Source organism: Haliaeetus albicilla, chromosome 5 (genome assembly GCF_947461875.1).
Source record: "Haliaeetus albicilla chromosome 5, bHalAlb1.1, whole genome shotgun sequence".
NCBI classification, from domain to species: Eukaryota; Metazoa; Chordata; class Aves; order Accipitriformes; family Accipitridae; genus Haliaeetus; species Haliaeetus albicilla.
Window position 1 is genome coordinate 20257893 of NC_091487.1, and position 27240 is coordinate 20285132.

General features: G+C 37.7%; 1 protein-coding gene across 9 annotated transcripts in view; it reads left to right on the forward strand.

Moving 5' to 3' along the window:
- Positions 1-26862, forward strand: part of EML5 (EMAP like 5) — a 121461-nt gene extending 94599 nt beyond the window's left edge. For 2 of the 9 annotated variants that reach the window (XM_069783676.1, XM_069783678.1), the window contains 12 exons: positions 2060-2080; positions 4966-5139; positions 6433-6641; positions 9729-9886; positions 12241-12355; positions 12848-13036; positions 13235-13407; positions 14674-14836; positions 15743-15846; positions 17531-17684; positions 18475-18575; positions 18903-26862. In XM_069783676.1, the coding sequence (XP_069639777.1) occupies positions 2060-2080; positions 4966-5139; positions 6433-6641; positions 9729-9886; positions 12241-12355; positions 12848-13036; positions 13235-13407; positions 14674-14836; positions 15743-15846; positions 17531-17684; positions 18475-18575; positions 18903-18939 (1598 nt within the window). In that variant the 3' untranslated portion in view covers positions 18940-26862. The other 7 variants (XM_069783679.1, XM_069783680.1, XM_069783677.1 and 4 more) reach the window with 6 other exon arrangements.
- The last annotated feature ends 378 nt before the right edge of the window (positions 26863-27240 follow it).

Consider the following 27240-nt stretch of genomic DNA (forward strand, 5'->3'; position numbering starts at 1 on the left):
AAAAAAAAAATCACTTGATTATGCTATCTCCGTTTGTATGAGTGTTACTCAGTTACCTGTCCTCTTTATATGTTTCTGTGAGTGTAATTTAATAAAGTTGAACAAAAAAACATTGAGGCATGAAAGAAGATTGAGCTTATCTTTCGTTTGGAGTGTTATCAAAAATATTTTTTTAGAAATGTTAAGCCCCATGAAATTAGTCTGGTTTTATTTTACTATCAGCCTTGTTAGGCCTTCCAAAGAGTCATAGCCCTTCCAAAGAAGCTTAATTGAGCTATCCTTCATTTCTATATGGACTAAACCCAGAATTCTTAAAATAGATGTCACTTCATGTAGATTTTATCTCATCAGGCAGATTTATAATACCTACCTGGTGTTTTGATAATACGTAGTTGTAATATTCTAGGCAGAACCAAAACCCTAATGGTGTTTCCCTACAGATAAATTTAGATTTAAGGGGAAAATATGTTTCATAGTAACACTAAAATTGGATCTATGAACTAACCAGGTTAATTAAAAAAAAAAAACCAACAAAAAACCCCCACTGTGCATCTGCATAGCTGAACTAATACTGCTGTTTCTAAATTTTGCTGAAGAGTGTAATTTTTTTAGTCCTACAGCCCAATTGCAGTTTTCTACCTTTGATTGTTTCTCAGCAGATTCAAAACCACATTGTTTTCCTTAGTGCATAGAATAAAAAAAACTTCGTTTATTTTAGCCAGAATAGCTTTTTTTTCCCCTGTAGGATTGTTTTAGAACTTTCATCTAAATATGGTCAGTTTGTCAGAGTTTATTACCTGCTTCCCTCTGTCTTTCAGATTTTTAGGTGCATGTCTCATTAAAATTGACTCATGGATAGTAGTAAGTGCTTAGCTAAAATAGCTTAATTTCTTGGTAAGCTTCTTGCCTCACATCAATTTAAAGAAATAATTAATGGAAATTATTTAAATGAAAAACTTACCAGCAGATTTTTGCCTATGCTTTGATTGCAAAGAACATTTGCAGGAATTTCAGACCTTTTATTGTCTTTAGGAATTTGCTTTTTCAGCTTATTTCTTAATCTGTCCCTGATTGCCTTTCCATATGATAGAATATACGGGAAGAATATAGGCATAATGTGAAAATTTGCTCTTCGCATGGATTTTCTTCGGTGTTTGTCTTACTGAAGAAGAAACACAAGACCCTTAGTGCTATTTTATTTCAGCATCATTTATACGTGACCTAGCAGTAGAACAATTTTAACTGTTTTGTGATGTGGATTAAGGCATACAAATCAGGAGCAGATGACACTTAAAAATTAAACTACAAAACATGTTTTAAAGGAGAGAATTAAATCAGAAAAATGAGCTGGAAGCAAAATATCTTCAGACAACTCTTATTTTTAGATTCTGAACAGATGCTAAAGGGTACATACTCCATAAAGAACATACTTAACTGCTGCTGATTTTCTTACTGATATGACTGGCACAAACATAGCTTCACCATCATGATTTAAATCCTCAAAATATTTACAGAAACATTATTTCAAGTATTTTTAAAATGCAGTGCTGTTACACAGAGTCTTACTTCCCAGAAATGTTAAAGTAAGGGTAATAATTCCCAGTACCTGAACCTTTATAATCCTGATTTCTTAATGCTCCTATAGAAGAATATTGGGTGTATTTGCCACTTGTCAAGATCAGACTCAAACATTACTACTTAGCAGAATAGCAATCAGCATTTTTTCACTTAATTTGTTAAAATATCAGTAACATGTAAAATATGTTTTTTATTTAGTTTGGCAGAGAGAGACCTAACATACAGCAAAACTAGATTTTTGTGTTGTAACTCAAAATGGAAATCAAAATATATTCATTCTATGAATTTTTATTTCTGATGTGACCGCCTTTTATGAGTAATTGTTTATCTTTAACACTAAAAGCAGTACTGGTGCTGCTGCAATGCAAAGAGATGACATCAAGGTGTGTGTTAAGAAATTACACTAAATGTGGCATATATTTTCTTTAGCACTTAATCTTATTTCTGGTCTAATTATTTTTCTGCTGCTTTTCCATTACAGGAGACTCAGCAGATATGTCAGGTAAGGGAAATAAAATTTTAACATCTTCAGGTGTAGTTAGCCTATATAGTAGCCGTCAACAGCTTTATAGAGCTATAAGTGACATGAATTCATTTTTGGCTTAGTAAAACCCTGTATCAGTCATATTACTGTCAGCAATGAATATAAACCACAACAGCTCAGCAAACTGTAAATACAGAAACAATTAAAACGTTAGAACACACTTTAAAAACTACTTTTGTTGTAACGTATTCACTTCTTGCTGCCCAGTGATTAGTGAGTTCTAATACATACTGCTACTGTAGCATTCCTATGTATGCTTGCAGGTTTTATAGGCATGTTGGGGCTGACAATTAACATTTGTTTTAGATACTCAATTGAGTATAATTTAAAATATGCATTTCCAAAGTAAATTCTATTGAGGAGGCCTAGGTGACTGAGTGAAAAAAATAATCACCTTTCACATTTATGTATGATTGTCATGCAGTTATTACCACTGATCCAAAATGCTTGTTATGATGTCAGTTTAATTTTTTCTGTATCATTTTGGGTCTTTGATAGTTTGACAGTCTTGACTGATCTATTTTTTATTAATACATTGTTTTTTCAACTGTAGTCTTAAAAATTCATCACTATCATGTGTGAGTTCATTGTTGAGCAGCCATAATTGTCTCGTGACACATCTTCAGAGATGCATAAATGTGTGTTCGTGTGTACCTAGAAAGTATAATAATCTTCATGTGGATCTAAAGCTTATTCTGTGAAGAACAAGTGTACAATGGCATTTTTCATGTGTGTTGACTTTTTAAATATGCCAAATTGTGCTTGCTCTAAGGATGGGAGGAAGAATATAGGTACCTTTTCCAACACTTTTAAACTGTATAAAAGAAGCAGTGATGATATAATTGTTTATATGAAAGAACATCTCTAGCCCTACATATAATGCCTGGAGACTTTCCCTCTCTCACTTGCCTTCTTCCTACTGCGACTTTAGTTTGAGCTTGTGTATATTACTAAATTCCGTTGTCACTTCCCAAAACCAGCACTCTTACTTTTTTCTTCTTTGTGGAACCATTAGTCTGGAATCCAACCTGCTGCCTGCCTTCATTAGAAAGTTGCATAGTTTCACTTAAAATTTATCGATGGCTATTTGGCACCTTTCTTACTGACAACTTCTGCTTTTCTAGTTCCAATTTTCTGTTGTCTACAGTAATGCAGGGGTTCTTGAAGGAGTAATGTTTGTAATAGGCTGGAATGGCAAATTAAGTTTCATAATGACTTGGTATAGATTCACTTCATCTTACTGAAGATATTTTTTGTCCTGCCAGCCCATGGTAGCTTTATCTATCTTCTCCCAGAAGGAGATGACACCTTAGAAAATCTCTCTTGCGAGAGCAGATGTTGAGCAGCTGGAGTACTCCACAAGCAGGACGCAATGTCAGGACAGAGACTTTCAGAAGAACACCATCAAGTAGGAGGACTCAAGAGTCCATGTTCTCTGTCCTGCAAATCTTGCTCTGAAAGATTTTGTCAGTTCTTATTCATGAAATCTAGGTGAAAGTTTCTGTCTGCTACCCAAAAGAAAAACTTTGACCAAGGTTATAGGGGAAGTACACAGGTCAAGGGCAATACAGAGTTTTACCAAGGGCAATGCTAAAGTGGAAAACACAGTTCAGAACCATAATAAAGCTTTCCCTTCCCTCAATTTTCCATAAGGACAGGAAGGAGTTTGCTGAAAATTTGGAGACATACCAGTTGTTGCCAACCGCTGCCCTTTTTGTTTTAATGGCATGTCTATAGTATGCTTTAGTGCCTCTCAAAAGGTGACAATAACAGCATGTTGGTGCCATGAGAGGAAATTCCAATGGGAAAGAAATGAAATTAGGAAGACTGTTCTAAAGGCAGTTTTGGAACAGCTGTGGGATTGTGATCAAAAACTTAGTTTCACATGGCTAAAATTTTACCTAGGTCCCTGTGCCTATTGTGTTCCATCATATGTGCGCCTTTGAGGGACTAGATTTAGCTGATTAGAAACACAGAGCATGGAGCGGAAATAGAATTTAGTTTATGGGAATCTGGGTCTATGACAACAACCAGTAACCTCCAGACTCTGCAGTCAGATTTACTAGAGAGCAGAAGTAAGGAAGTTTGAGGGAGAATCTTACTTTCCTGGAAATGCCCTAGGTGGTATTCAGAGATTGCAAACTATACACAGATTGCAAGATCTTTGGAGAAGGCATTGGATTTGGAAAAAAACTAGCTGTCATCATAATAGAAATAATCACATACATTAGTAGCATGGAAAGATGGTTCTTACTGCAAAGAGCTTGCAGTCTAAACAATGCAAACTAAATTAAATACCCTAGCTCTTCTACATCAGTAAGCAAGCTGATTATTCAGCTGATGCTCTCCTAAGAGAGCATGCATTTCAGACAGATGGCCATTTTGTAGAAAAGGAGATTTTGGCCTTGCACTGTAAACTAATTTGTCTGCAGCTATCACTTGTCCAAAAGCCCCAGGCAGAGATTACATTCTTGATGATCTACTCAATATTTATGAAGGTTTTTGAGTTAGCATGCTGAGCTAAGTTTTACTAGGAGAAAAACAGGAGAAGACAGCTTGCTTTCAGAGCTGCTGCTGTGCTTCAGAAGTCCAGTAACAGGTTAAGCAAAGTTTTCATCTCCAGTAGTGTAATAAGGCCAACTTCTTAGTCCTACTTAATGATCCTGTTTGCCGTAAATTGGTTTCCAAAGGGAGGCCAAAATCTCCTTTCTTTTCTTTCTTTTTTTTCCTGTCTGACCAGAACAGTTTTATTTGTCTTATTAAAAAATATTAACTGCTTCCATAAGCAAATCATTAGACATTTTCAAAATGTATACTAATTACATATTTTTGTATTTGTGTAGCTACAGCTCCTTCTATTCATGTCTGGGATGCAATGAACAAACAGACACTGTCAGTACTGCGGTGCTACCATTCAAAGGGCGTTTGCTCAGTCAGCTTCAGTGCCACTGGCAAACTGCTGCTCTCCATAGGGCTGGATCCCGAACATACCATTACCATTTGGAAGTGGCAGGAAGGTAGGAAAGTGATTGGTTTTGTAGAATGTATTTATATTGTTAGAGGTATGTTGGCTTGAGTCAAGACCAATTGTAACATAAAAATATCAGCAGATGGAAAATTATTACAATAAAAACTGCGCACTGTGCACTATACAAGAAGAGGTAAAATAAATGTCATTATGCATAGTAGTAACTAGGTAGGTGGTAACTAAATATATCTCTTTTGGAACTGTTGTGTAAAGATCAAGATAGTTCACTGATTTCCAGTTAGAATAATTAAAGAAAATCTTAGTCTTCATTCTTTTTTTTTTTTTTCAGTCATTTCTTTGCTGCTTGGTAAAAACTTTATAAAATCTTTTTGCTCCCAGAAGAAATCTTCTATTCTTCTCTGTTCTTATTCTTCTCTAAAGTCTGATTACTGGCTAGGTTGTTGTATGCCTAAAATTATCCCCCCAAAATGGCAAATTGTAGAAATATGATGCCAGTACAGCTCCTCTATGCAGCTATGTAATTGGTGTCTTAAGCTATACTACATGTTTTCAGTTTGGCTTTGATCTGAGTTCAGGATTTAGGCTAAAGCGATTTGCTGAGGTCCTCTCCTCATCTCCTTCCTGTCTGGCAAAGCCATGCCCAGATTATGAAACTGATTCTCTAGTCGTAGGGCTTTATTTCCTCTCTCTTTGGAGATTTCTGTTGATCAACTAGTATCTCTCAGAAGTTTAAAGATCAGCTATCAAATTAATAAAAAACGATTCTTCACAGCTTGTTTGCTAGATCCTGTGGAGCTAGACGCAATATCAAATGTGTATTTGTACAATCTTAGGTAGTATGAAGGATGTGTGGTAAAAGCCCATGCAGCAATTCACTGCTGTTTCAGTCAGAACGTGCCTGTGCTCATTCGTAAGAGTTGATACAGATTCAACATGGCAGCTAAGGATCCAGATAAAGGAATCTTCATGTGGGTCGAAATGTCTGATTTTAACACCCCTGAAGAGACTGGGAAAGCGTTACCTTTGAATCTAAGACCATATGTAACAAGTCAGTTTCTGCATTTTCTGTGGAAAGAAGAAAGTTTTCCAACTTTGGACAAAATTTGCAGATAAGTCATTCATTAGTCTCTTGTAGTTTGTCCAAAGTTTGGGATTTATCTGCTTCTTAATTTACTTTTAATTTAGGAGCAGTATGTGCTTTTCTTCCCAGCCTGTGTGGTCTTGGATTGACTCATCATTCTCCATAATTTTAATTTTTTTTTTTAACCATAAATGTTTATTTTTCTCAGCAAATTCAAAATGTCCGTTTTCTTTCTGCCAGGTGCCAAAATTGCCACCCGAGCTGGTCATAACCAGCGTATATTTGTAGCAGAATTCAGACCAGATTCAGATACCCAGTTTGTTTCTGTGGGAGTAAAACACGTGAGGTTCTGGACTCTGGCTGGAAGAGCTCTTCTCAGTAAAAAAGGGTTGCTGAGCTCCATAGAAGACGCCCGAATGCAAACGATGCTATCTGTAGCTTTTGGAGCGGTACGTACCTTAACAAACTATTTTAAAATGCATACAAACAAAGATTCTTTTACCCTTCTGCCTTTATTCAGTTCCATGAGACTTTTCTAACCTGCTAATGAGTATGTCAGTTGTTTTATTAAACTTAGTTTAGTGTTTCTACTACTCGCCTGCTAGTTAAAACTAATACCAGCTTTCTTTAGAACAGAAAAGAAAAAAGATTATGGATTTGTATGTTTTCAGAAGAAACAAACATAGGTGCTTTGGACTGATCATACGCTGCTGGGTATTTAATCCAGGTAAAACAAAGCTGGCTAGCCTGCAGGAACCAAACAGTAGAAATGAGGTGAATTTGTATGGATTACTACTTATGGGTGATGTGAGAGCAGCATTGTCTTGGGGCATTCATTAACATCTATGACTGTTAGATGACTGCAGTAGGGTTGTGTTTTGCTTTGGGTTTTTTTTGACAGATGCAGGCCTTGTTGCTAAGTTTCACAGCTTTGCCATTTCAGGAGTTGTTCCGTATGAGCAGCACTCAATCTCTTCAGCTGGGCAGATAGCCATAGATTTCTTTTGTGAAGTGGTGCTTCTCTTTTATTGTGTGTGTTAGTCCTGCTTGCTGATCTGCCTGTTGGGTCCAGACTGAATTTGTACTGTTGATTCTGATTTTTGAAACTGTAACTGGCTTGTGGTTTCATTTTTCTTGAGACTATCTGTTTTCCATAGTGGTCTCTCTCTCTCTGCTACCTCTGATTTAAGAGAGAGTCCTACAAAGCAGGAAGGTATCTTCCAAATGATAACTGTTAGAGATGCACAGCCCAGGCATTAGTCTGGGGTTTGGGAAACCTTGGTGAACTTTCTTATGGAGGGGCAGATTCTCAGCGTGAAGATCAGGCTGTATACTGAGTGTCCTAGAGTATGGTCTGAGGTTATGAGGATGCAAAGCTTGCAGGGGTTTTGTAAAAAGCTGTGCAAACTCAATAAAGGCAAACGTGATGTGTTCTCCATACTTCCTGTAGGGAGCAGTTCTGGGAGTGCTTTTCTTCCTTGATTTTGTCTCGGAAGGAGCTAGTTCAGGTGCTGCTAAACAGGAGTTGGAAACAACACAACAGTTATGCTGTGAGGATGAGCAGGGGATCTGCTCCCAAGTTCATTTCCAGTCCTCTTTTATTCGCTCATTTATTAGGGCACCCCCCCCATACACCCCTTAAAAAAGGATGTAGAACATCAACCCACCTCAGTCAAGGAAAATATTCTTGCCAAATCTACACAGGCATACTGGTACTCTTAAAATACTACACATGATTTTGAATTTGAGGATTCTTCACATAAGTTACTAAAACAGTTTTGCACAATAACCAGTTCTTGATGGTTGTATTGGTTTTATGTGGCAAGGTTTTGGTAGCGGGGGGGGTTACAGGGGTGGCTCCTGCAAGAAGCTGCTGGAAGCTTCCCCTGTGTTCGAGAGAGAGCGAGCCCATACCAGCCGGCTCTAAGACGGACCCGCCGCCGGCCAAGGCCGAGCCAATCAGTGATAGTGGTAACGCCTCCATGATAACATTTTTAAGAAGGAAAAAAAAGTTGGGACGTGGAAAACAGCCACCAGAGAGAGGAGTGAGAACATGTAAGAGAAACAAGCCTGCGGACACCAAGGTCAGTGCAGAAGGAGGGGGAGGAGATGCTCCAGGCGCCGGAACAGAGATTCCCCTGCAGCCCGTGGTGAAGACCCTGGTGAGGCAGGCTGTCCCCCTGCAGCCCAGGGAGGTCCACGGTGGGGCAGATCTCCACCTGCAGCCCAGGGAGGACCCCACGCCGGAGCAGGTGGGTTCCTGAAGGAGGCTGTGACCCCGTGGGAACCCTGCGCTGGAGCAGGTTCCTGGCAGGACCTGCGGATCTGTGGAGAGAGGAGCCCACGGAGCAGGTTTTCTGGCAGGACTTGTGACCCCGTGGGGGACCCACGCTGGAGCAGTCTGTGCCTGAAGGACTGCACACCGTGGAAAGGACCCATGCTGGAGCAGCTTGTGAAGAACTGCAGCCCGTGGGAATGGCCCACGTTGGAGAAAGTTCGTGGAGGACTGTCTCCCGTGGGTGGGACCCCACGCTGGAGCAGGGGAAGAGTGTGATGAGCCCTCGCCCTGAGGAGGTGAAGCGGCAGAAAATAACATGTGATGACCGTAAACCCCATCCCTGCCCCCCTTTTGCCGCTGGGGGGGGCTTGGTGGAGAAATCCGGGAGTGAAGTTGTGCCCGGGAAGAAGGGAGGGGTGGAGGGAAGGTGTTCTGAGATTTCGTTTTATTTCTCATTTACCTTACTCTGGCTGATTTGTAATAAAAAGTGAGCTAATTTTCCCTAAGCTGAGTCTGTTTTGCCCGTGATGGTAATTAGTGAATGATCTCTCCTGTCCTTATCTCGACCCGCAAGCTTTTTGTTATATTTTTCTCTCCCCTGTCCAGTTGAGGATGGGGGAGTGATAGAACGGCTTTGGTGGGCACCTGGCGTCCAGCCAGGGTCAACCCATCACAATGGTTTTAAGTGTATCCTAATAAATTACCCTTAAATTTCAGAGGTAATTAAATGTATTTTTATTGCCTTTCAAAAACAGGAAGCAGAAGTAAAGAAGAACAGGCAGCTTTTAGTTCTCAGTTAAGTCAAACTGTTTTCTTCATAAACTAATGGTTACTGTAATCCAGTGAGTACCTTCACCTAACAACAAAAATGAGTGCAAGCATAATGTATATAGCAAGGGGGTGCAAATTGCCCTTTTGTGTGACATGTCAAAACTGTTCTTGGTTTTCTATCAGTTTGCACACCTGATAGGCTGAAAACATAGATAACCCCATGGCTGAAGCTTAAGTCATTGCATTTCATCTTGCAATACAGACCCTATTAGCTACAAGAAAGCATGTTACAGACTTCAAGAAAGAATATAATAGCTCATTGTTTTGTCCCTACAGGTTCTTATTACACCTTCCACAATTTGCTCTTCTACAGCAGCAAATAAAAGCAATCTAGCCTAAATGCAAATAGTGATGATCTTTATTTCTGAATGTTTTTCTTCCTGCCTTACTCAGAATCAGATGATGAGTATATTTTTCCCCTTTTCAGAATAACTTGACATTTACAGGTACTATCAGTGGAGATGTTTGTGTTTGGAAAGATCACGTGTTGATACGAATTGTGGCCAAAGCTCACAATGGACCTGTTTTCACAATGTATACCACATTAAGAGATGGTTTGATTGTTACAGGAGGCAAAGAAAGGCCGTGAGTCATCTTTTTTCTTTTTTCTGCATGCACTTTTATTCTTTAAAAATGGTTTGGATTCATCCCATTTAACACTAGGCAGCTGGGACATCAAAGCTAGAAGAGTAGTCACTTTCAGATCCCTGAATAGGTGGTAGGAAAAAAGGTAGCCACCACCTCCAACGTGCAGGTAAGCCCACGTGAGCTTCAAGTACCTATTTTTTTCCATTGATTGTAAGAGAGAGAAAGCCTAGAGTTGCTAGGATCCTGACCTGGGTGCCGTGCTTAACTACCTAAAGTCAAGGGGGATGAATCAGAATCTAAATGCTGTACAAGTAGTTCTTCAGAATTTTAACTTCTAGGTAACAGTCATCCTTCTAAAGCATACATGCAAGCTTCTTCAGGCATTTTATGATGACTTTACATTATTTTGGTTAAAAATAATAGGCAAGTGTAAAATAAATTATGTGAATGAATTAACAATTATATTACATTATCAATTATACTGCATTACATCAGTCAGGTAATGTTTCTCCAAGTACAAATACACAATTATCAAAGAGATGATACAGTCTTCCCTCCTTAAGCTGAAAAGGCTGAAGTATTATAATCAAAAGTGGCCTTGAAATCACCTTGTCATGTTATTAAATGGTTCAATGGTACTTATCACAACAGTATTATTTTTGAGAGAAAGCAAAAACATTTAGTTTGAAATACAGCTTTAAGCATTAAAAAAATTACCAAGTCCTTGGTGGGTTACTTCTTTTTTCTGAAGTTGAACTGAGGTTGTTAATCCAAGTAATTTGCACAATCGTAATTAAATAAATGAATGATAAATATTAAACAGCATAATGCACAGCTTCTTTTAAAGGAAGGATCTGTTTAGTTATGATGGCAGAGGCAAACTGTCTTCTCTCAAATCAAAGGTATAGCAACATCCTTTGTTTCTGCGGTTTTAAGCAAAACATCTCTTCAAGCATTTTAATTTTTTTCTTAGCACCTTGTTAATGATAAAAGAAAATAAAGTGCTTCAGCTGTAATACAGTCCATCTGATGGCATGATAGTGCCCCATTTTGCAGGACACAGGCCACTTGTTACCTTTTCCTTAAATAGTCCTTAAAGTTCATGGTTGATATTCAGACCCAGCTGAAAACTTACTTATGCCTGTGCTTGAAATATTTTCTTCTAGTATTTATAAAACATCAATGTGATTTTTTCTGGAGAATGTTCTCTCTACCACTTGGCTTCAGACCCTCTAAATAATTAGTATTTGATGTGAAAGAAATAGTAATGAATAACAGAAAGAAACAATAATTCATTTCCTGTGGGAAAATGGAGTATTTCAAGTATACAAAACAAATTCTACATTTAGGAAAATTGCATGTCTGCTTCTGCCTTGGCATTCTTAATGGCAATTCACCAGCCTCTTTTGATAAAATCTTTTTGCTGAGTATGATGACCAATCATATGTCAAAACAGTGCTATTGGGAAGCAAAGGATATTGCATTGCAAGGACTAGCAATTTATAATTCATTACAATTCTTTTGGTAATAATAGTACAAAAGCAGTAATTCTGATTAAACTTTCTGGAGTTCTTTGTCAGGGTTCATTCAGTAAACAAAGTTGTAACACTGGCAGCTCAGTATTGTGGAACACTATATTTTCTTTTCTGTTGGGGGAGATGCTTTTCTCTTTGAAGACAGACAAAACATGTCCCAGCTCAACTGGAAATGCCAGATTTATAACTGTTTTATTAAACATTATCTCCTTTTTAGAAATTTTTTTTATTTCAATGTGTTCTTTACTGAAATACCAGTTCTCTTGAAAGTGAGTGGGAAATACTTAGTGCTTTCATGGTTAATACTTATTAGTTGGGTATCTTATGCAATTAACATTGTGTGATTTTTCTCCTGTATTTTGTCTGTTTTTCACAACAGCAGTGAAAATAGTGAAATTTTCACTAAAGTTAAAATCTTGTCATTTATTTCACAGTAGTAAAATACATATCTTTTTTGTTTCCATCAACTATATTTTTATAATCTCTGCTTGTCTTAATACACACTTAACTGTTCCTTTGACTAGACAGATTCCCTAAGAGCTACTAATTCAGACTAAGTTTAGCAGCAACTATCTTTCAACTTGTTCTGTAAAGTAGTACTAGGAGGACTTTGAATCAGTATTTCTTGCTTACCTAGGAGACTCAGCATATTAACATCACCTGTTCAGTAAAAACAAATGGAATCTTTAATGATTTAGAACATACTAAAATGCCTCGTTTACAATACGTTACATTAAATAATATAGTTCTTTCATACATTAATTGTCTTTTTTATGCCAGCCATTATACTCATGGTTGTTCCTGATTTCTTCATAGTTCAAAGGAAGGAGGAGCAGTTAAGCTATGGGATCAAGAGCTGAAACGATGTCGTGCCTTCAGACTAGAGACAGGACAAATGACGGACTGTGTTCGCTCAGTTTGTAGAGGCAAGGTAAAGAAAGCATCGTGTCTTTAAAATAAAGCTTATAATTTGTGGATTGATCTGTAACATTAAAAATATGATAAATTGCTTCCTCCTCTTATAATTAGGATTTGAAATTAAAGATTGAGCTAGAAGGTGTCTACAACTGATTTTACAGCAGAAAAAAAAACCCCTACTTTGGGAGATCTTAGCCTTACTTAGGATAATATTCTGTATATATTTTTATTAAAGACTAACTAAGGATTTCTCTTCTATTTTCTCTTCACACTTCAAATAACTGACTTACAAGCAATAACTCAACTAGCATCATGATTTATATACAGCTTTGTACTTTAATAAATCATAGAGGAGTTTAAAAAATAAATTATCTTTGTCTATTTGATTATTTGATTTCAGCAAACCTTCTTGACAGAACTATAGCTTTGGATTGTATATTTATTACTGTTCATCACAAGTGGTTTATGTATTATATCAGAGATAATTCTTTCACTGTTGTTCAAGGGGAAGATTCTCGTTGGGACAAGAAATGCCGAAATAATTGAAGTTGGAGAGAAAAATGCTGCATGTAACATTCTAATTAATGGTCATATGGATGGACCAATCTGGGGCCTAGCAACACATCCTTCCAGAGATTTTTTCCTTTCTGCTGCAGAAGATGGCACAGTAAGACTCTGGGATATTGCTGAAAAGGTAGGTTTTGGAGAATAGTTGTTGTTTAGGAAAAAAAAAAAAAATCCTAGACTTGTGGTGGTGGTGAGGACTTGAAACTTGGTTTTTAATGTATTCTGAGAATAATCTATCTGATAGTGGCAAACTGTTAGCATAGGGTACTTCTGAAATATGAACAAATGGAAATATTTACTCTTCCGGGTTTTTATTTCTTCACAGAAGATGCTGAACAAAGTCAGCTTAGGTCACGCAGCTCGTACTGTTTGTTACAGCCCAGAAGGTGATATGGTAGCTATTGGCATGAAAAATGGAGAATTTATTATCTTGCTTGTGACGTCTCTAAAAATTTGGGGGAAAAAAAGGGACAGAAGATCAGCGATTCAGGATATCAGGTCAGAAAATATAATGCCTTTGTCTATTGTAGTATTCTAGAAATCTGTATTATTTTGATTTTTAAAAATACAATTTTATGTTCTGAGGAGCATTGCAATGATACTTCAGAGAGCTGGAATCAATGAGTGAATTGTGGAGCTTGTGTGATTACTCTGATACCAAGAATAGAAAGGAAGAAGGAGGTACATGAAGATAAGAGAAAGCGATCAGTCAAAAACCAGGCAGTACCATAGGGCGAGTGTCAGATGATATTGCCAAGGATTAGTTAAAATGAAGGGTGAATGGGGAAGTAAATGGACAATAGGAAGAGACCATCCTAATCTGGGGGCATCTGAGAAGGTGTGAAAAAGAGCAAAGTGAGATGATGTGTAGGAGGTAAAATGAGATCAGAAGTTTACAGACTGGATTGTGAGACAAGGAAACGCCTGCCTGTCAGTTTGCTCTTTGTTGTGTTTTGTTAGAAAGGAGCTAGCAGAAGTAAAATTTTGCTTCTATTCCCTGAGTGGAGGACAAGACTGTTCCTTCTGTGAGATAAATTGATCATGATCGGCTAAGGGAAGCTTCTGGAGAGCAAAGTAGGATGAGTGGGAGAAATATCAGCAAACAGGGACCTTGCTGCAGGAAGGCAGAAGAGCCCTGCCTAGGGATTAGAGGGTTGCTGGAATCAGAAAGCTGTCCAAAGGTATGTCTCGGAGATAATAGAAATGAAGAAACTTCCCTAGTAACACAAAAGGGGCTGTGAGGAATTTGTTCAGCTCAGGAAGCTACTGAGTTTCAAGACTAGAAGGGAAAATTAGAGGAAAGAAACCACTGTGCAAAAGATACATTGGGTAGATGAAAGGTTTGATTTCACATCTTTTTATTCAGTACATTTCATCTAGAAGGTCTGGCTTTTCTTTATTTACAGCATTTCATTTTTCTAGTTTGTAGCCTTGTAAGTATAGCGTTAAAGTCATCAGGGGCATGTCACAAAGTTGTTAGACCGTTAAGATGGTAATGAGATCAGATAATGAACAGAGTTATTCCAAATATGTTCCCAGTTCACTTATATGTGACAGCTGTACCAAAATTATTGCCCCCTTCTACATATATGTTCCCTGAAAATTCTGTTTCAAAAGTTATTTTGCTTAGCAGATGAAATACTCTGCCTCCCTCTTCGGTTCTGGATAGCAGATACTTGAAATGCAAATTTACCCTTGCTTCACAAATATTAGAATCTGTTGCAAGTGCCAACCTGTGTTCATAAAACCCTTTTATCTGTTCAGGTTTAGCCCAGATTCTCGTTATTTAGCAGTCGGTTCCAGTGAGAATGCAGTGGATTTTTATGATCTGACTTTGGGTCCCACATTAAATCGAGTCAGCTATTGCAAAGATATCCCAAGTTTTGTGATCCAGATGGACTTCTCTGCAGATAGCTGTTATCTCCAGGTATCAGTCATTAATTGCTCAAGATACTGAATGAAAAACATACTCATGATAGATACTCTGCAAGTATTCTGCTTTGACAACTGCTAAGTTTTGTAATGAAATGTTGGACTAGTAGGCTACTGTTACTTTGTTGTAGTGATAAGTGGATGACGAAAATAGTTATCCTGGATATTAAATACAAGAAATAAGCATAGAAACAAGAAACAGATTTCAAGATCACTTTAATGTGTCTCCCTGCCTTTTTACCTCTGTGATGCTGATGGGCTGTCTTAGAAGAGGGTTGAGTACAGTCTGTCATTCTGTAAGCCCCAGGGACCTGTGAATTCTTCATATGCCTGACTAGAGTAGTAGCATTATGCGTCGTTTCAGTGCTAGCCATCGTTGGAGCAGCACCAAAATCATGGTGTTACAACTCCGGGCCACAGGGCTCAAGGCATTCTTAAAATCAAAATAAAGCAGGCATACTTTGCTTTCTGTATTTTGTTCACATCTGAGAGGAGGATTAAGCTTCTTCCGCTATCAAATCAACATCTACAGGCTGAGAGGAATACCTTTGTTTCAGTTTTAAAGATAAGAGTTTATTTTGCCTTATTTATTTATACACACACACTTATGCTAATACACACAGTATATACAAAGAATTAATATGTGCAGAATGTGAGAAGTTTCAATTATTTTTTTATTAATCAGACATTTTAAAATTTAAGATTTCTTACACTTTCTCACTGTTGCTTTATGCTTGTATAGGATTTTGAGAATCTTCAACTCATTGAGCAAGTTTTATTAATAGCTAAGTTACAAAGTAAAAGATAACTATCACAAAAATGCTTTTCAGAGCTTTAGAGTTGTATTTTCATCTTTTCAAACAAGTTCATGTATTCTAAGTTCTCTGTGGTCATCTCAAAGGTCTCTACTGGGTCTTACAAGAGGCAAGTCTATGAAGTGCCTTCAGGAAAACAGCTTGTGGACCAGGCTGTGATTGACAGAATAACATGGGCTACTTGGACAAGGTAAATGATTCACACATTTACACCTGTTAAAACACTTGTAACTTCCAGGAGAAGCACCTACTGTTTAAAAGTGTATTTCATCCCTTCAGTCAGATATTTTCTTTTAACACACCCATCTGCTCTGGCAATGGATCAGGTGAGTACAGTACAGCAAAAGACAGTGCATAGCAGATTCCCTCAGTAGAACATGAGGTGTTTGACCAGTGAGGACATCCAGCAAAACCTGACCTCTCTAATGTGTGCCTTTCTATTTGCTGTGTGTCTCTAGTTTCCTTTGATATATCTCTAGCTGCCTCAGTAGTTTTTCATTGCACTGTGCAAATTACCTGGAATACTGCACTATTTACTTCAAAATAGCAATTTGGGGGTAAGAGTACAGAGAAAATTAAAACATATCAAAACATGAAAAGACAACACAGGACTGTGATAATTCAAGTTTTATTTCCAGTATTACATTAATGGTATCTGTGTATTAAAGTTGCTATTAATATTTGCATATTAAAAGGTATACAAAAGTACTTTTAAATACCTTAAAGTTATTATATTTCATTCAAAATAGACTTGGAAATTACATGAAGAATGATACCATATTTTAGTTTTATTTCACATTTAAATGATTTATTTAATATTCTGTGCAAATCTGATTTCCTGTGCCTTATTTCAGGCTCCTTTGCCTGCTTTCAATTATTGTCCTCTGATTAGCACCCTGAGACAAAAATTGCGAATAAATACTTGAAAATTTTCCACACATGAACCACTTTAAACAATAATAATCCTGACTATTTGCAGCAAGACATGGCTAAAACTACGACCTTTTCAGAGGGCTCTGAAAGACTCATTTTGCTTGCTTTCTGTTTTCTGTTTGGGTAATCCATTTTTGTCACCTCTTTGATACAAAACCAAGAAACCTGTGTTTTCTGACCCAATTCAGTACGTCTGAAGTAAGTCATTCCTTTTTGAATGTAGTGTACTGTGCTCTGATTTGGAGGGCAAGAATCACAGAAAAATTTCCAAATCATTCACCTATTAACAAATAGGTGTTTCTGTGCGTTCTTGGAAGTATGCAAATACATTATAAGCAGAGCTGAATAGAAAGTAACTTTTCACAAGGCTTTGCAAAGGAAATTTTCTATAAGTGTCTGGTTTGGAATCTTAAGATAATTATGTTTCCTGTTTAGGACCATTTTTCTCTCTCTTTCTGATTATAATGATCTTCACTGGACTTAAGGAAACTTTTCATCTAATTAATACAGAAATGTTACAGAATCAACAAAACATAGTTATAATGAGAACACACAAAATTTTATTTTCCAAAAGCTGAAACTTATTCATCTAATGCTTATGCTGTGACATTCTATTTTTAATTGTCCTTTCTGTATTCACTTCTTTGACAAATGCCTCACTGGACAATATTAATACTGTTGATTTTTACCACTGCTTCTTAGTGTTGTCATGGGCCATGTTATTTTGGGAATTATATTACTGAATCAGTTTCAGAAGCAATTATGGAATGATACAAAAATTAATTACAGAGTAAAACCTGTACGAGATGTGTATGTGTAAGAACAAAATGTAAAAATTACATTTTTGTAAAACCAGTTACAGTATGAGAGCTGCTTACTATTTCCTTATGCTATTTATTTTGCTGTAGTTTTCAAAAGAATCTTTTGCTCTTCTGTTTCAGTGTTCTAGGTGATGAAGTAATTGGAATCTGGTCCAGGCATGCTGAAAAAGCTGATGTAAATTGTGCCTGTGTCTCTCACTCGGGAATTAATCTTGTAACAGGCGATGATTTTGGCATGGTCAAACTGTTTGACTTCCCATGTCCTGAAAAATTTGTAAGAACTTGTTTTTGCATTGTTACAACAAGTACTGTTGGTATTATAGTCTTGTATTGTTTCTGTAGAAGACGTATGATGGAAGTATTTCCTCCTCTAAATTTGTAGCTTTTTAATGCATCTATGTAACTTTAGCTCTATAGTCTCATAAGCATGCTTCACCTCAAAAGTTTTTCTACCATTTTGTCTAATAGCTGTTCCTATAAGCTCTTGTAGGTGTTAATATTGTCTGCCAGTCTGCATTAGCATAGTGCCTTCATACTGAAAATCTCAAAGCCCTTAGTTTTATTTATCCACATCTCCAATCTCCATTTGACAGATGAGGAAGACAGCTGGTAATTTTGGTCCCATCTGTGTATTTCCATGGATGAAGAGTTTACAGATTTTTCGCTAACACTAACACAGTTAATTTTCAGGATTTGGGACTGCACAGTGTAAACTGCTTACACACTTAGAACAAAAATATAATTTTTTTCAGTGTTAGGAATTTTACACAAAATTTACAGGTTAATCACGTGACAAGATATATTTCATTTTATTGTGTTAGCTTGAGCATTGTTCCCAATATACAGGTGCTGTCTCATTTGGTGGCAATTTAATCCGCATCACAGCTCAATAGTAGTTCTCCTTCAGGAGATCTTTCACTTTTGAAAACCTATGTAACATTCTGAATAATATAAATAGGTGATGCAATAAAAAGGTAGATAAAAACACGCATGCCTTGTTTGATTTAGGACACAGAGTATTTAGACTCTCTCATTTTGTTGTTGGGTTTTCGGTTTTTTTTCAGGCAAAACACAAACGGTTTTTAGGTCACTCTGCCCACTTAACTAATATTCGATTTACAAGTGGAGACAGATACGTGGTCAGTGCTGGAGGGGATGACTGCAGGTATGTGTCCTTTCCATTATTGTCAAAAAGTACACAGCAGTGGACATGGACAGTCTGTAACAGTATAAAGCTCAAGTTCAGAGTCTTCATCTTTTTATCTGTGCGCTTGCTTTTCTGTTTGTATATACAGAGACGGATATTTGCAACAAAATAAATAGCCCAGATGTTAATATCAACAGTTAAGATTTAATAAATTAAAATATGTTTACATCTGTATTCAGAGTATCATACTTCTAACTGAAATTTTTCTTTTGACTGTGTTAGCCATTTCTTTTACAACATTGTAGTATTTTGTATCTCATATTTAATATGTTTTTGATAACACAGCTTATTTGTTTGGAAATGTGTGCATATGCCTCATTGAGAGAGACATGGGAGACTTGCAAAGAGGACACTGCATGAAGTACCAGGCATGAAATACCCAGGATTGCAATGTGACATTCTACTGTGCCCTGCATGCATAAGAAATGGTGCTGATCCAAGACACAGAGCAATCTGTCTCTGAAAGACAAGTATCTAGAGTCTGTCAGAAGGATGGACTGTCACAAATATGCTGAGGCCATTAGATTTGCTTCAGTATCAGATAATCCGGGTTTGTATTTCACTCACTGCCAGATGTTGAAAATGAAATACATGGATAAAAGGAAAAAGTGAATTGTTAATCAATGTACAGTTCCACAGTAAGATCCTGGGGTTTTAATCAAGAGATGTTATTTCTGACCTAGTGCTGTACATTGATCTATTTTCAGCATGAATGTTTCTCCTATAAGTTTTGGGGTCTGAATATCATCGAAAAAAAAGAATATTCTGTATTTTATTACTGAAAGAAACCATATATTAACTCTTAAATATATAGTATTTTAATAAATGTTTAATTATTATAATGGAAATGATATTTCTATGAATGGTCGAAAGGAAACATCATCTCATGAAGCAGAAAATAAGAGAGCTGATTCCTTAGGACTTAGAAATATTTCTGTATTTAGAGGCCTGGATCACAGTCATGTCTGGTGAAAGCCATTGGATATGCATGATCTTCATGGCTAATTTAGTGTTTTTGTTGCACTTAAACATTAAATTAGTTCTGTGAGCAAAAATAGATTTGCTCACTTTGCGAGTGCCTTGCCCACAACCTAAAATTCTAACTCCAATTTTTGCCTTGTGAATAAAAGTATTCTCAGTGGAAGAGAGATTATTGCTGTGTTACTTGACTGGGCTGTTAGCCTCTCTGCTGGAAATGTGGACTAGGGTGAGGATTTTATAGTCTTCATAATTGATAAATCTTGGGATGTCACCAGTTGCAAAAATAGAATTTCATAGCAATATGGATTGATTTTATTTTCTCAGCATCATAGGGGGGATTCAGAGAGAATATAAACTTTCCAAACATTATATTTTGTACATTTGAACTTTTTAACAGAGTTAGGACTAGCTGGGAGAGGTGTCTGCTCAGATTTCTCTCCCAGTTGTAAAAAATATCCAATCATACGCTTCTTTAAATGGACCTGCTGTCACCTCTAGCATAAGTGCATTTATTCTATACTGCAACATAACTGAGAGACTAAGTTGAAAAAACATTTCAGTGATAATGAAAACCTGAACAAAGCTGTTTTGGGTACAAGTGAGGAAGATGTAATCAGCTGTTTGTCTAGATCATGTCATAGAGATGCATTACAGAGTGAACCTGATTTTTAATCAGTGCAGTTAATTTTCATGCAACATAGAAGGGAACAGAAGTCACTAATAATCAGCACTACTCTCATAATGACATTCTGCTGTGAATGTCGTGTGCTCTTTTTCTCTGTGTAAGCCAGCATTGCTTTAACAATGGCATTTGTTTAGGTTAGTCAGTAGGCTTTGATATTATTCACGGCAGCAACCTCTTGCATTCTCTTACGCCAGATAAAAGTAAAAAAGAAATAAACCTCATCTCTTTTTGTAAGCATCTTGCGTTCATGGTGGTTATAGAGGGAATGGGAGGGCTTACATATAGAAGAGAAGGGGAAGAAAAGTTAATGAGCCAGACTTCCGTGCTTTCCTAGGTCCACAAATGCTTGTTTTGTGCTATACAAAGCTAGTTACCCAATGGTCTTAGAGAATATATTTTGTATATCGAGCTATAACAATATTTATTTTACAGAAGTTGATGAACTAAACAATTATCAGGTTTCTCGGCATGATGGTTCTTAGCAAAGTCTTGCCAGTCATGCAGCTGCTCTTTCTACAGGAGCGAAAACTCTGTAGATTTGGTCATGAGTGTACAGGGAGATCTTGCTCCTAACGTTTTTGACTTTAGGGGAATTGCATATGAGAATTGAGATTAGACTTGATCTGTCTCATAACCTTGCTGCCTGCCTGCCTGCCTGTTTTGTATGAAAATTAGTATCTGGCATTTAAATCTCACCTATGCCAGAGAAGTCAGTTGCAGTGTCCTATTCTATAGCTGTGATTCTATCCCTTAGGAAACACATCTGTGCAGGACTTCTTGACTTGAAGTAAGATTTGTCCTGCCTCTATTTTAAAGTTGCCTTTCATCAGTTCAAGTTGGATGGCTGTTAAGAGGTCCCTCATAGTCTGTCCTACTCAGACTGCCAGATCAGAGTCCCAATTTTTCTGCCTCTGAGTTTTCCCCTCAAAATCCTAGGCTCAGGGTCTCCCAGCCTCATGATCTTCTGTAGGCCTTCACCCAATGAAAGAGGTATGTGGACTATCAAGGGGTTTGTTCCTCAGATCTCCGTCACTGGTCACGTCCTCTTCTCGTCCTTCTCCCCGCTCCCTTCATTAGTGCTGTGCCTCTCCACTGATAATTTGTCCATTGGTGCTTTTGTCCTGAGGAATCTCAAATGCCATGCCAGCGGTGAAGTACCAGCAAGAAGCTGACGGGCAGATTGCAGCAGGGCTGCCTGCGGCGGTGCTAGGCTGATAGCTGAAGCGTGGAAGTCTGAGCCTCCAGATCTCCCTGCTTCTTCACTCTCTTCCAAACCTCACCACTACTGTAAAGGGCTGGGATGGGAGCTGGAGGCTGAGGAGCTCTTTAGAAACGAAACTATCAGCCTTGTTCCTCCTATTGCAGCCAGTATTGGTAGCTACTGTTTTCCCTGGCAAACTGCTCAGTGGTTGGCCAGGTAAAATGGGGTCAGCCAGCTGGGAACGTTCATGAATGTTGAGGAGAGGAGTGAGTAGAGCCTCAGTTGCAGCTTTCTTCCTGAGGACAATTTGGAGCACATTTTGTAGGACAAGCTGGGATTCTCTGCTGAAGAGAACACCTGGCTGTAAGCATGGTTAAAGATGGCAGCTTTGTGGGTTTTTTGGTCTTTTTGTCTGTGATGGTGCTTGTTACTGTGCCTCATTTGCTGTTTACATTAAATGCTACTCTAGTAACTTGCTAATTGTGTGCTTGAAGCATGTGTATGCAGGAACGGGCTCCCTGTTTCAGCAGGCAGTGGGAGCTGGTGACTGATTGCTCAGCAGAAAAGTCAGAGGATGAAATAACCCCATAGGATAGGTCAGGGAAGAAGCTGGAATGTGGAGGGACTAGTGACAGCCTTTTCTTTGGAAGCATTAGAGAGAAGAACTGTGGGCAGGAAGGCTCTGTCTGAAGCTGGAGAAAGCCTTTTCTGTGATTATACAGCACCAAGGAAGGGGAGGCAAAAGTTTTTTGTGTAATTTAATCACTTATAGTGGATGATTTCGGTCTCTAGCTTAATTGTCTTTCTAACTCTTTTTCTGGCTACAGCAAACATACATCTTTGGGATCTTTAAAGTCAGCAATATTTTTTGTAATAAAAGAAATAAACTAGAGAACTGATTCAATAACAGCAAAATGACATTTCACTTAAAAAAATAAATGTGCCCTTGAAAGCTATTTAAGTGTGCTTAGAAAAAAGAGAAGGAGAGAAGGAAAATCCAGCTCCTGGGAGCAAACAAAAATTATAAATAAACATATTTAGAACTGAAAATTGCTATAGTGCAGGAACTGAGGAACACAGTTGAGATTAAGTCAGGAAGAACAAATCAGCCAAATGTATTGAATCATTTAGACTTGAAATCTTAATTTTTTTTATTCTTAAGGAGGCAGTCATTGTATATGACTTTCTGATTTTGATAGGGAAGGCAAGAGATGGTGTAAAAGTAAAGATAAACCATTTCAGGAAATTAAGGCTACTTTATCACTTGTTGACAGCCAAAGGAAAGCATGCATTCAGAGTAACTTCTGACTTTGCTCAATATCAGGGTTTCAGTATTAGCAAGGGTCATTTCAGAGTAAGTCTGAACTTCATACAAGTCGGGTTAGTGCTGACCTGCAATTGTACCATCAGAAAGCAGACACATTGCAGACAAGTTATCTCCTGGATCTAGAAACTAGATCAAAATAAAGGACTTCAATACCAAGAGCAGGACTTTGATAGCATTCAGGAGTGACTTAGTTTAAAACCGTGATCCACTTCTCTGAGCTGCTGCCTAAACCCCGCTATTTGACTTGCAGGTTTGCCAAGGCAAACAGTGCCCTTCTTTCAACAAGCCCTGAGCGTCTGCCTGCGCAGCACCTCACCTGCTTTCTGGATTGCACCCAACAGTGCTCAAGGCTGGATTTCACTCTAGGCCTATGCGCTGGAGTCCCTTATTGGACTTGCTGTGCATGGTGTAGTAGTGTGACAAGCAAAGAATCTTGGTTTCAAATACAATTCTTACATGGACAAGGTGACATGTTTCCCTATTTCATTATTAGTGTCACAGATTTGACAAGCCTTAAAGATATTTTTTTTTCCTAATTCTATTAGCATAAATTATAGATAAATGTCATCAGTGTTTTGGACAAAGTGAATCATCCTGTAGACTCTACAGAAAGGGAAGTAAGATTGCAAGTCACAAAATAAATTACCACATCAGTGATTTTAACATCACTAGCTGTACTGCATTTGCTTACTCTTTTTGTTCTCCTGGTTTTGTTTTGCTTCCTTGCAATCTGCTCTGTTTTACTAAAGTTTATAGCACCATTCAGTTTTTGCTCATGTGGATAGATACGTGAGCTTGCCAAAGCCTGCTATGCGTTCTTTATAGCAATCACTGTAGTGTGGTTACACCAAGCCTGTTTCTTTGGTTGTCTCCAGATTCAGCAGAGATTCTGCTCTTTAATTAGCTTTGACTTCAGACCTAAACTCTGCATATCTCATTTCAGAAAAAAAAAAGAATAGTTTTAGGTGTATAATACACATAAAAGCCACAGTAGCTTTCCTTGCCAAAATCATTCATAAGTAACTAAAAATTATTAGGTGGGTTTGGTGGGGGGTTTTCTCTGGTCTACTTGATGCTGGAACAGGTAACCACTCGACATCCCCTTCTCAGATTACCAACAGCATACCAGTCATAACCTTGATCTGGTTTTTTTGTTGACTGTTAAACCAGCAATCCAACCAATTCACTTTTTCTTTGGGAAAAGAAAAAAGAAAAAAGAGGGGAAAAAAAGCATGGAACATGTGTTCTCTTTTCCCCCCTAGTGTAAAACAAAATAACAAGAAAGTGTAAGGTCTGAGCATGGTGACGGTAGCCAGTTCTCGTAATTTCCACTTCTTTTTGAAATTATGGAACATAACAAACAGTAACAGGAAACCACTAAATATAAACCCAGAGAAAAGGAGAAAGAAAGGAAAACAAAGGAAAAGAGGAAGGAATGCTCATAAATGGGCAAAGGCAGGACCAAAGAACCAACACGGGGGGTGTGGGTGAGGAGTTATATCACTTTCTGGCAAACATCTTGTCTCAAATCGGAAGTATTCTGTGGCTGGTTGCGGAGTTTAAGGACTGGAGAGCAGTAGAGCTCTCAGGGAAGGGCTGCAGGCAACTTCATTTGCTGTGGTTTTGGGAAGATGCAGCTGCTCCCATTCATTGCTCTTTCCACTCCCATACCTACGGGACAACTATATAGTGCAGCAGCTAACACAGACTAACCACTGTTCTAGTGTATGCACGTTGGTAACAAAGAAATACTGTAAATATAAAAATGCTATGTAGTACTGAGAGCTCAGGTAAAAGTTTAAGGGTGTATTTTAAAATGCTACTTACCTTTCCCACATAAACCAAACATGGATTGTTTTAATAGGCCTCTTCTGATTTATCCGTATTTTAGTTTCCTGTGCAACTGGGCTTAAATGTGTTCTTTAAACAAAAAATACTAAACCAAAGAAATACTACACTTTAGAAAACTCTTCAGAACCAAGCTGTATCAACTACTGCCTCTTTAATTTCTTTCCTGTGGAAACATTAATCACCAGTTCTTGGTTCTGTTCCCAGACATGCACAACATTCTTCACTGTGAGTGTGGTGAGACACTGGCACAAGTTGCCCAGAGAAGCTGTGGATGCCCCATCCCTGGCAGTGTTCAAGGCCAGGCTGGATGGGGCTTTTAGCAACCTCGTCTAGTGGAAGGTGTCCCTGCCCATGGCAGGGGGGTGGAACTAGATGGTCTTCAAGGTCCCTTCAACCCAAACCATTCTATGGTTCTGTGATTTAAGATGACACACATTAAAGCTACGGCCTGTATGTGTTCCATTTATCTCGTGGTGTGATGGAGACAGGTATCTGCAGAGGGAAATTCAGATGATAGGTGAGCTGAATTTTCCTTCGGTGGTTCCTTGCCTGAGGCCTCCAAATATAGGTATAAGTACGTCAGGGAAGGTGAATGTAATCTAGGCCTATGAATGAATACATATGAGTTGAAATAAATTAGTAAAGTTAAGTTCTTGATTTTATCCCATAATAAACCATTACAAAATAAGAAAATAATTGTCTTAAGGTAAACTTTATGTGAAAAAAAAAAATGCAAACTCATTACAGATGCCGCTTAGACAACTGAACTGGACTTTTACCTGTAGCAACTCTTTGCAAGACATGTAAAATCTGTGCACAAATAGCTGGGCTGATGCTTCTCCACCTTCTAGAGGACAGTTGAGTTTGGGACAATGAAAGGTAGTATGTTCCTGTTGCTCGGTGTGTTTGGATTTCTCTTCAAAAAGCCAAAATGAGAGTTTCCTGAGTTTCTGTTGCTTGTTGTGGGATAACTTCAAGACCTTAGAACATGATTTTGCTCTTAATAGTACATATCTTGCTCAGTTTGGGCACAGATGTCATGTGAGAGCTTATTTAAAAACAACAACAACAAAAAAACCAAACCAAAACCAACAAAGCTCAAACTTCTGGTTCTTAAAGATATCCCCCAAATTATTGTCACGTTTGTTCCAGTGATGTAAAGATGTGTCTGATTCACACCATTCTACATTCTTAAAGGAAAGCAGGTCGTACCCACTTAACTATTAAGTAAGTCGGCCCAACATAACAGGTGTTTTAAACTAGAGGATTAACATCATTCATGCTTCAGTTTTTCATAAGATTAATTCTTCTTTCGCAGGGGACAAATGCTGCTATCCCATCATTGTATGCAACTGCAGCTTTCAGAAAGCTGGTGCCATCTTCAGCTGGTCTCAGTGGGGCTGGGGCTGGAGACAAGTGCTCAAGGAAGAAAGTGTAGATTATTGAAGCAAGTATTGCACTGGTGGGTTCTGAAGAAGGGAGTTAGCGGGCGTATTTTAGTTTCAGTCCTCTGCAGAATTATAAGCGTTTTGAGGGGAAGAAAAAAAAAAAGTTTTTAGTTTAAAATCCTGCAATTATTCATTCATTAGCTTTGCCATTACTCTTCTTTTTTCTTTTTTTTCTTTCCCACAGGAGCTCTTAACCCAACTCCCCCCCCCCAACCCCCAAATAAATATTTTTTCAAATGTAGCAGCTGTGAGAGGTCAGCCAACTTTAGCCACAGCTTTACTGTTACTATAGTGATTTACAATACAAAGCATTACGTTGCTGAAAATTAATTTTCTATTAACTTAGTTGCAAATTCTTGAGATTGGGGCTGGGGGGGGATCTTTCCATGCCCAGAAGATAAAAAATAGTTCAATACCTTTTTCTGGCACATTACTTAAAATCTGAGTAAGTGATATTCAGCTATGGCGCTGTAAATGGTACTTCTATAACTCCCTGATTTTTTTCAAACACCACTCACAGCCGGGACATGCTCTATACTGTATTCTTTGGGAATTTATTAAATATAGTTTCTAAAGAAACTCCAAGCATGAACACAGGCACAAATTGCATGAAAAAAATAGAGTTTTCTGTACTTTTGTGAAACGTTGGTGCTGTTGGGTAGTACTTTCCACATTTTTGGTCTATTTTTCTTTTACTTCCTACTACTTATCATTGTGTTGTGGTTTTAGGTGCAAAATAGTTCTATTTTTTTTTTTTAAAAAGCAGTATCTGGTAATTATAAGCTTCATTTATGCTTTTTAGTTCAGTTACAGGTATACAGCATATTATATTATGTAATGGGGAGAAGCTGTGTTACTAATTTGTGAGGAAAGTTAATGCATTTTTAATGTAAAAATCTCATGTAAGAATACACTCGAGACCACAATGATCTTAAATCTTAAACTAATGTAACAATCTAAGTAAATGCATTAGAACCATTCCCTTTAAAAATACATACACTTTTAGCTTTGTGGCTTGGTTTATTCACTTTTTTTTAGCAGAGAAAAAGCAGCAGCTTGCCTTATGCTAAACACTGTACAGTAGGCTATAAAACATCAAAGCTGTTGAAATTCAGCAATGGAGGTAGTAT